The sequence below is a fragment of the Caretta caretta genome, chromosome 28 (assembly GCF_965140235.1).
Source record: "Caretta caretta isolate rCarCar2 chromosome 28, rCarCar1.hap1, whole genome shotgun sequence".
NCBI classification, from domain to species: Eukaryota; Metazoa; Chordata; order Testudines; family Cheloniidae; genus Caretta; species Caretta caretta.
Genome location: NC_134233.1, coordinates 3,857,961 through 3,868,761, shown reverse-complemented (window position 1 = coordinate 3,868,761; position 10,801 = coordinate 3,857,961). Strand labels below are relative to the sequence as shown.

Genomic DNA, 10,801 nt, shown 5'->3' with positions numbered 1-10,801 from the left:
TCCCCCAGCTCTGGCAAAGTTCTGGAGGTTTTGTGGGGAGGGTGTTTTTTTATTGTTGTTTAGTGGAGGATTTGGCCCACAGTGACTGTTATTGAGTCACACCAGGATGAGTGATGCACAGAAAGGGCCCCTGCTTGAAGTTCAGCCAGTGAGCTATTGCCCTTGGAGCTGGGGCTGCTGTTATTTTATAACCAGCAAAGGAGGGTGTGCGTCCCTGACACTTGCCCCAGGATCTTCCTCTCAGCGCCTTATTCACTGCAGACTGGAATCTTACTCTAGCACCAGGTTGAGTATTTCCCTGTTTGTTTAGTCGCACATTGCAATCCGATTCAACAGCAAGAAGTAAAAAACCTGGGCTTTAGTATATTTCTGAAACTCTGCATACTCGTGGACATCTTTATGTTCCCTGTGTGTCAGGGTAACACCCACCTCTGATTGTGGCTTGAATGAACAAACAATAACATAGCCGCAGAGGGCACTAAAAGAAAAACTAGATGAAAGGAACTTTTGTGCAATAGTCCGGCCTTTGTGCTGGGATAATATAGTGAATTCCAGCACTGGCCATGGGGGTAACAAACCTTAGCCCATTATTTTGCCTTTAGCCAAGCTCCTGGGCATAAAATCCACTGTTCTTAATGCGGGTAGGACTCAGCAATTATTGAATTAAAAAATCTTCAAAGAAGTAGCTGCAAGTAGTCCCCAAAGGTTTTTGTGTTCACATCTGTATAGGAATGAGGCATAAAGCAGAAATGGAGGGAGGATCTCTAAATTTAAATCAGGTTTCAGAGTAGCAGCCTCCAGCTTTCACCCTGACCACACCACACGATCCATTGTCTACAGCCAAGCTCTGCGATACAACTGCATTTGCTCCAACCCCTCAGACAGAGACAGACACCTACAAGATCTCTATCAAGCATTCTTACAACTACAATACCCACCTGCGGAAGTGAAGAAACAGATTGACAGAACCAGAAGAGTTCCCAGAAGTCACCTACTACAGGACAGGCCTAACAAAGAAAATCACAGTTACTGAGTCATGTGATTTAGGAAAGTTTTAGCATCATCATAATGTGAAAAAACAGCCAGCCTTCCCATCCAAAAACAATCCCAACTCAGAAGGGAAAAGACAAGAAGTGGCTTTGCCTATAGATGAAAAATGGGGTTTAAACAAAGAATGATCACATGGTTTTAGATTCATTGAAAAATCTCCTTCTGGGACTGTGACTCTTTTATCTCCAAACCTAGTGATTTAGGATCAAAGAAATTGAACCACGATTCCTAAGCTCAGAGAGCTCAGAACACTGTGTCTTGGGAAACTATGGGAGGTGGAGGGAAAGAATGTGAAGAAGATAAACTCTACACAGCTGAGACAGAAGGAAACACTGCTGGGATAATGGGAAAGGAGGGAATCCCTCCGACACAACCGATTGTCTTTGAGTGTCACAGAATTTGCTATAATCAAATACATTTTAAGTGAGAAAATGGTACAAAAAATAAGTGATGTTCAACACAACCCATGGCAATGTGAGAACAAATGGGAATGAGGGAATCAGTGCCCAAAGGGGAACTTGGTGACTTTAACAATCACGTTGCAGTGGGAGCAAATGACACGCTCCAGGGTTGTTTAGACAAGGAAATGATGGAGCACTGGTGAGATTCTGAGTAAACCTGCTAAACACCCCCAGCTACTATACACATGCTATGTCTCTTCTGCAGGAATAGTTGTGGTTTTACATCAAGCTAGCTAAGGCCATGGGAAATCTGAGTGGAGATAAGGGCCAGGTAATTTTATCACGATGGGAGCTAGTTTAGGTCACTCCTGTCCCCAGAGCTAATGACATTCCTGAAAGGAGGGACAGATGCTCCCACAACATGCAGAATAAAGTTGTTGATAGAATGGAGCAGAGGATTAATTCCAAAGAATGGTGAGCTACAAAAGAGAAAAACGGGCAACCCACCTAGGGGACCCAAGAGACCATGTGAAGCAAATAGTTCAAAGAGCTTTTATGAGGAAATTAGCAAAAATTAGTAAAGAGGAAAAAAAACCTGTTGTCAGCCCTTGATAAAGTTCTTGTGGTGTTTATTTCCCTTGCAAATTCTCTGATGATAAGTAAGGGCTGAGTTCTGAGACAAGCTTTCCCACACTCAGAGCATCTGTAGGGTCTCTAAGCTGTGTGGACCCTCTGATGTCTAATAAGGTCTGAGCCGCGAGCAAAAGTTTTTCCCACACTCACGGCACTCATAAGGTCTGGCTCCTACATGAATCCTCTGATGTCTCATAAGGTCTGAGCTCCGAGCAAAGCTTTTCCCGCACTCAAAGCACTCATAGGGTCTCTCTCCTGTGTGGATCCTCTGATGTGCAATGAGGTCTGAGCTCTGAGTGAAGTTTTTCCCACACTCACAGCATTCATAAGGGCTGTCTCCCATGTGGATTCGCTGATGTTTCCTAAGCTTTGAGCTCTCAATGAATTTTTTCCCGCACTCGCAGCACCCATAAGGTCTCTCCCCTGTGTGTATTCTCTCATGTGTAATAAGGCTTGAGCGCCAAATGAAGCTTTTCCCGCACTTGCTGCATTTATAGGGTCTCTCTCCTGTGTGGATCCTCTGATGTGCACTGAGGTTTGAGCTGCGAGTGAAGTTTTTCCCGCACTCCCAGCACTCATAGAGTCTCTCTCCTGTGTGGATCCTCTGATGTGCAATGAGGTCTGAGCTCTGAGTGAAGTTTTTCCCACACTCGCAGCATTCATAAGGACTGTCTCCCATGTGGATTCGCTGATGTTTCCTAAGCTTTGAGCTCTCAATGAATTTTTTCCCGCACTCGCAGCACCCATAAGGTCTCTCCCCTGTGTGTATTCTCTCATGTGTAATAAGGCTTGAGCGCCAAATGAAGCTTTTCCCGCACTTGCTGCATTCATAGGGCCTCTCTCCTGTGTGGATCCTCTGATGTGCACTGAGGTTTGAGCTGCGAGTGAAGTTTTTCCCGCACTCCCAACACTCATAAGGTCTCTCCCCTGTGTGGATTCTCTGATGTTTAATAAGGTCAGAGCGTCTCCTGAAGCTTTTCCCACACTCACTGCATGGGTTATTTCTCCCTCTTGTGTGGATTTTGTGCTGGGCTGTGGTTTCCTCAAGGTACTTGTGAGGTCTCCAAAAATGAATGGAGCTCTTTGTTTTCTCCCTTGGCTTGTTTCCCTGCCTCCTCTCTGGCCTGTGCTGATTCTCACGACCTTCTCTCTGCCCATGACTCCGGGACGCATCCTCCTGAGGTACCACTGGCAGCAACGCCCTGAGGAGGTTTCTTCTCCTCGTCCTCACTCACCAGCCCAGCACCTGCTGCGACAGAGAGAGACGCCTCAGAAACAGGGATGGAAAAGGGGAGAGCAAACCAAAACAAGTGCTGGAGAGATGGAAATTAATCAGGAACTGAATTTCCCCAAAGTCTTTCCCACGGGACAGGAGGGGATCAATCCTTCCTGTAAATCCCATTGAAACACTCAGGGGGAAGGGAGGTCAAGGAGGGAGCTACTGCCAGGTGTCACTCAGGATGGGTAGGAAGTCATGAGCAACATCTGCCCTGAGGATACAAACCTGCTGGGGACAATCCTGAACTTGGAGAACTCACAAGGTCTCTGTCGGGAATCCCAAGCTGTGTCCTTCAGACACGGACAGGTTTTGAATTGATTTCATGATTCCTCACCTGTGTATGCACCCCTGAGGCTCTCCTCTGAATCAGAGATCTCTGGGACCCCCGGCTCATCCTCTTGTTTCAGATGGGAGATTGCATCAGGTTTGAAAACTGGGAACTCTGCAGAGGGAAAAGAAATCCAGTGGGTTCGTGGGAGATTTGTCACACACAAAAATTTGTTTATTTTAACCCCAGCCCATTCGGAAGTTGCAATATGCTGGGGCCAGCTCCCCAGAGGCTCAAACGTGTCGGAGGCTCTGCTGAAAGAGGGATTTAACTAACTCCATCTCTGCTGGGAAAACACACCACCCGACAATCCTCCTCAAAGGGGGGCCTAGAACACAGAGACTGTAACTCCACAGCCTAGAAGGGGAAGATGGCAGCAGGCAAGGAAACCTCCTGCTTCATTCTGAGAAAGAGAAATAGAGTTGCAGGGAAGCTGGGAACAGCGAGCATGGGTTGGTGGGAGTCAGCAGACTAAGCAATAGGAGGGAGTGAGCACGGTATCTCAGGAACATTAGATGTCAGGAAAGCACGTCTTGAGGAATGAGGCATGGGCGGCAGGTATCACAGGGCAGGGGAGGCTGAACCCACAGTCTGCCCCCAGGCTTCCTCCTCTGGGGCTCTTCCCCTGTGGCCCGGGCCCTGGGCTGGGGCAAGGCGGGGCCCAGGCTGCAGGCAGAGACTCCGGGGAGCTGGAGCCAGTGCATTTCGGCGCCTCTGGGATTCGGCAGAGGAAAGGGGAAGGATCTCAGGCAGAAGGGGCGGGCTGGGCTGGGGGGCTCTAGCAAAGGACTCTAGCAAGTCAGACAAAATGGGAGGGAGTCTGGAAATCCCCCAGGGTCTGGAGAAGGCTGGGGAATTAGATGCTATAATTCAGGAGCAACAGACTCTAGTTCCTCTGGAAAAGGAGAATATAAAAAATATTCATGATTAGGGGTCTGGATGATTAGGGGTCTGGAACACATGACTTATGAGGAGAGGCTGAGGGAACTGGGATTGTTTAGTCTACAGAAGAGAAGAATGAGAGGGGATTTGATAGCTGCTTTCAACTACCTGAGAGGTGATTCCAGAGAGGATGGTTCTAGACTATTCTCAGTGGTGGAAGAGGACAGGACAAGGAGTAATGGTCTCAAGTTGCAGTGGGGGAAGTTTAGGTTGGATATTAGGAAAAACTTCTTCACTAGGAGGGTGGTGAAACACTGGAATGCATTACCTAGGGAGGTGGTAGAATCTCCTTCCTTAGAAGTTTTTAAGGTCAGGCTTGACAAAGCCCTGGCTGGGATGATTTAATTGGGGATTGGTCCTGCTTTGAGCAGGGGGTTGGACTAGATGACCTCCTGAGGTACCTTCCAACCCTGATATTCTATGATTCTATGATCTGTATGATGGGATGGATAAATATCCATCCCATGGAAAAGGAGAATTTGAACAATATTAATGATCTGGATGATGGGATGGATTGCCCCCTCAGCAAGTTCACGGATGACACGGTAGATACACTGGAGGGGAAGGATAGGGTCCAGAGTGACCTAGGCAATTGGAGGATTAGGCCAAAAGAAATCTGATGAGGTTCAACAAGGACAACAGAGTCCTGCACTTAGGATGGAAGAATCCCATGCACCGCTACAGGCTGGGGACTGACTGGCTAAGCAGCAGTTCTGCAGAAAAGGACCTAGGGGTTACAGTGGACCAGAAGCTGGATAGGAGTCAGCAGTGTGCCCTTGTTGCCAAGAAGGCTAATGGCATATTGGGCTGTATTAGTAGGAGCATTGCCAGCAGATTGAGGGAAGTGATCGTTCCCCTCTATTCAGCACTGGTGAGGCCACATCTGGAGTATTGCGTCCAGTTTTGGGCTCCCCACTACAGAAGGATGTGGACACATTGGAGAGCGTCCAGCGGATAGCAACGAAAATGATTAGGAGACTGGAACACATGACTTACGAGGAGAGGCTGAGGGAACTGGGATTATTTAATCTGCAGAAGAGAAGATTGAGGGGGGATTTGATAGCTGCCTTCAACCACCTGAAGGGGGGTCCCAAAGAGGATGGAACTAGGCTGTTCTCAGTGGTAGCAGATGACTGAACAAGGAATAATGATCTCAAGTTGCAGTGGGAGAGGTCTAGATTGGATATTAGGAAACACTATTTCCCTAGGGAGCTGGCGAAGCACTGGAATGGGTTACCTAGTAAGGTGGTGGAATCTCCATCCTTAGAGGTTTTTAAGGCCCGGCTGACAAAGCTCTGACTGGGATGATTTAGTTGGGTTTGGTCCTGCTTTGAGCAGGGCTTGGACTGGATACCTCCTGAGGTCCCTTCCAACCCTAATCTTCTATGATTCTAATAGGAATTGGGCCATGTGACATCAGGCGGGACTGACTCAAAGAGCCAAGAGAGATGCTGCAGATAGGGAGGAGGAAGGACGATCTTCTGCATCCCCAGAGTCACTCCCAACCTAGAACATGGCCAAGATAGCCCACTTTTCGCAGGGAAGGGGTCATCTTGTGGCTGGGAGGAATGGAAGGTCTGAGAAATGGTGGCTAGGAACACAGTAGGCAGGGAAGAGGCAAGTGTGGTGGTGGGTGGGCACTCAGCAATGGATAAAGAAGAGTGAAAACAATAATATTTGAAAATGTAGATAAAATAAAGTGAAATGGGACAGTAAGAAGAATGGGGCGCAGCCCCTAAATCAGTGAGGGCTCTGTAGGGACTCTGTATTAATGGGGTAGGATCCTGGCAGCTCCAGATCCCCCCAGACCTCCCCTCCACTCACTCCCAACGAACAGCCCCTCTCCCTTTCCCATGTGTCCCTTAATCCTATATCTAGGGCCCTACCAAATTCATGGTTCATTTTCATAAATTTCACAGTCTGAGCATTTTAAAAACCTTGATTTCCCCTGTGTCAGATATTGAAATCTTAAATTTCATGGTGTTGTAACCATAGGGGTCCTGACCCAAAAGAGCATCATGGGTGGGGTGTCCCAAGGCTATTGTAGTGAGCCCACAGTATTGCAACCCTTACTTCTGTGCTGCCTTCAGAGCTGGGTGCCTGGCCAGCAACTACTTCTCTCTAGCTGCCCAGTTCTAGAGCCCCCCTACAATACCCAGATTTCACAGGGGAGACGGGATTTCACCGTACGTGACATATTTTTCATGGCCGTGAATTTGGTAGGGCCCTCCCCTGTCGCTCCAAACCCCTGAGATGGGAGTTGGAGCTGCTCTGTAATATTGTTGAATACTGTACATTGACCTGGCTATTGGGACAACTAATGTATGCATATGCTGGTTCAATGTAATGGGGGGGGGAGGCTGTATGGAAAACAAGCAGGAAGAGAAGAATAATGGCTCAAAATTAGCCACCCTTTGGCAAACACTTGAAAATTGTTATGAGACAATGCAGGAATTATCAGCATTGCCTGTTCTACCTCCCAGCTCCAGCTAACTTGCAGAACTGGGTTAGATGAGCAGGGCCAAACTGGAGCGGGGTAAAAAGGAAGTCCACCTCAAGTAGTTGGAAAGCGGAAAGAGACAGAGACACGGGGGGGCCAATGGGGTGTCTGAAGAAGTTACATCTGCTCTCACGGATCCACAGGGTCTGGTCTACGTTTCAGCCTAGTTTAGTCTAGAGCAGCAAAAGTTAAGGCAGGGTCCGTACTGGCCAGGCCAGTGCAAGGAGCCAGCAAGTTGGTTTGGAATCCATGTCAGTCTCTCTGACAGTGCCAGGAGAGAGCCCAGTCGCCTGCCCCCTTTCCTCTTTCTTCTCCAGCTCAGCCCGATACTCTGCTTCCCTGCTGAGAGGAGGGGGCGGGGGATTCTCTTTCCTCGCACTTGGTTGTTGCCATGTAGAAATGTCCTGGCCATGGGAGGTGACTTGGTCTCTTTGGATTCTGCATTGATCTGGGTCAGCTTCAGCGTGACCTTTAATGACCCATTCGGCGCACCCCAGCCAGCTACCTGATGCAAACAACTCAAATCTCCAGTCCTGCCCCAAGAGCAGAGCAATATTTTTTTCACCCCAGGTAGCAATGCAAAGTTGTCATAAAAATAAAGGGAAGGGTAACCACCTTTGTGTCCACAGTGCTATAAAATCCCTCCTGGCCAGAGGCAAAACCCTTCCACCTGTAAAAGAAGAAGCTTTAAGAAGCTAAGATAACCTCGCTGGCACCTGACCAAAATGACCAATTAGGAGACAAGATACTTTCAAAGCTGGAGGAGGGAGAAACAAAGGGTCTGTCTGTCTGTGTGATGCTTTTGCCAGGAACAGATCAGGAATGCAGTCTCAGAACTTCTGTTAGTTAGTTAGTAAGTAATCTAGCTAGAAATGCGTTAGATTTCCTTTTGTTTAATGGCTGGTAAAATAAGCCGTGCTGGAGGGAATGTGTATTCCTGTTTTTGTGTCTTTTTGTGACTTAAGGTTTTGCCTAGAGGGAATCTCTATGTTTTGAATATGATTACCCTTAAGGTATTTACCATCCTGATTTTACAGGGGTGATTCTTTGACCTTTTCTTTAATTAAAATTCTTCTTTTAGGAACCTGATTGATTTTTCATTGTTCTTAAGATCGAAGGGTTTGGGTCTGTGTTCACCTGTACAAATTGGCGAGGATTTTTATCAAGCCTTCCCAGGAAAGGGAGTGTAGGGTTTGGGGGGTATTTTGGGGAAGACGTCTCCAAGTGGAATCTTTCCCTGTTCTTTGTTTAACACGCTTGGTGGTGGCAGCATAGGGTTCAAGGACAAGGCAAAGTTTGTACCTTGAGGAAGTTTTTAACCTAAGCTGGTAAGAATAAGCTTAGGGGGTCTTTCATGCAGGTCCCCACATCTGTACCCTAGAGTTCAGAGTGGGGAAGGAACCTTGACAAAAGTACACAGGGAAACTGAGGCAGACATCAGCATCATAAAACTATCACCCCAATTCCCACTGGGTCACACCTGCCTAGCTGACCACCAGGGTAAGACAAGCAGGCGTGAAGATTGTTATTTTTAAATCCTTTTTTCTCTTACCCTTGATTTCTACTGCAAAATAGACATGACTTTGGCGTGAAGAAAGCTGATTTGTTACTGTACACAAATGATTGCAGACTGACGAAGGTGTCTGCACTCAGGCTGGATTCATCTGTCGGGTATTGTAGCCCAGGGCCTGGCCTAGGAACAGGAGACTTGCGGAATTCCACTCCAGGAGAGAGAAAGGCACAAGGCCTGACTGGGGTGGGGGTCTCAAAGAGCTGAGGAAGGGGATGGAGATTCAGCTAGCCCTGTCACTCACTAATACACCCACACCCCTTCCTCCCAGCCCTCTCCATCTCCTGGGACCCCGCAAGCAGTCACTCCTTATATTGGCTCCTCCTTTCCCATGTCTTGCAGCCCTGCTCACTACCAGTTATCCCAAATTTCCTGCTCACCAACCATAGGCACTGACTTCTATTTTTCCCGGTGGGTGCTCCACCCCAAAGCCCCCCGCAACACACTTCTCCTGGGGCCCCGCCCATACCCCACCTCTTCCCACCTTGCTCCACTCCCTCCCCCAGCCCCCTTCCCTGCCTGTCCTTCATTTGCTCCTCACAGCCTCCTCCCCCAAGGTCCCCCTGCCCCCCACTGGCTCCTCTCCGCCCTCCCTGGAGCACCTCCCGCCAGCTGCCGAATAGCTGATCTGGGGCCAGCCCTGGGGCCACCCCACAGCTGTGCCTGGCATGTGCTGAGCCCCCCCCTCCCATTTTTTTCCATGGGTGCTCAAGCCCCAGAGTCTATGTCCCCAACCATTTTGCATCCCACTCTCCCAAGCAGTCCTTGCTCCCACCTCCCACCCACAGGGCCAAAAAGTGCCCCTTGTCTCCCCTCCTACATTACTAGCACCCCCATTTCCTGGAGCACCCACCCTGGCCTTTACTTCCACCACCACCAGCACACCTTGGTCTCCCCCTGCCCCCTCCACCACCACGTGCAATTCAAACTGGAGACTGGGAAGCAAAAACACTGAAACAAGCATTAAAAATAAAACTTTACTAGAAACTCATTCTTGCTAAGGTGTTAAAAATAAAAACCTGATATTGCCTTCTCTGTCAGTGGGGTGCTCTGTCCCAGCCCCACTGTGAAGACAGCCACCTGCAAACAGTGAACTGTACGGGGTGGGAAGCTGAAATGGAGTCCATTTTAGCTCAATGGAGTCCCTGGGTGACAAAACCATTTCTCTGAAACACAGCTGAGGGGTCCAGCAATAGGAGGGGGGTTTCTGCAGAGTTCCTTGTGAGTCCCTCATAGTTTATGTGTTTGTATGTAGCCATAAAAGCCTGTATTCAAAGCCAGCGGGAGGCCATAAGGCATGCAGATATTAACATGGTATCCTGCTGATTCCCGCACAAATTTTTCCCCAGTCCCAAGTGCTGCAAACTTTTCCTGTATCAGGCACTCAAGACATAGAGTCACATTTCCCAGAAAGGTATATTTGCCAGGGTGTCCTCAGTAGTGGATCAGCCCACTTCCCATACAGATGTGCTGTTCAGTCACAATAAATTGGCATACTTTGATGGCATACATAGCTGGCTTGCCACCAAAGACATGGAATAAAATCTCTCTTTGCCATTCAGGAACCACAAGAACTGTTGTGTCGTCTGTGACGAAGTGGGACTGTTTTGGAGTACTGTAGCCAGACAGACAGCCCCCCCCCCCCCCCCCCCCAGACCAGCATTGCTGGAAACACAGGAGGAAGCCGGAACAGGGCACTTAACATATATTCCAGCACAGCCTTTGAAGCTGTGAAAAGCACAGGTGTGCTGCTACAATGTGCCTCTGGGAGCAGATACAACGATTAAGCTCACAGCAGGCAGAGGCCCTGTGACAGACATGGCTCTTAGCCCCTACTAAATAGCGTGATGCACACACATCAACATCCTAGGTGGGAAAATATTTACCCTGATAAAAGAAATGTCCAGTAGTCGAAACTTATTGTTTCTCTCCTTTGCAAGTGTAAACTACTCTTGCGAAAGCTGGCGTCACCCAGACAGACCAGCCTCAATTTGGCATAAGAAAGGAGAAAGAGAATAAAGGAGTACAGAGGTATAAGTAGGGGACCTACAGCACCATGATTTTTGAGTGCTTTTCACTATCTATCTGCTGGTCAGAT

At 48.4% G+C, this 10,801-nt stretch overlaps 1 protein-coding gene across 1 annotated transcript in view; it reads right to left on the bottom strand.

The window, feature by feature from the left end:
• Positions 1-1,989: 1,989 nt before the first annotated feature.
• LOC125629725 (uncharacterized) overlaps positions 1,990-10,801 on the bottom strand; it is a 30,808-nt gene continuing 21,996 nt past the window's right edge. Inside the window, 3 exon segments of the mRNA XM_075123763.1 lie at positions 1,990-2,225; positions 2,227-3,314; positions 3,698-3,805. Coding sequence (XP_074979864.1) covers positions 2,016-2,225; positions 2,227-3,314; positions 3,698-3,805 — 1,406 coding nt within the window. The 3' untranslated portion in view covers positions 1,990-2,015.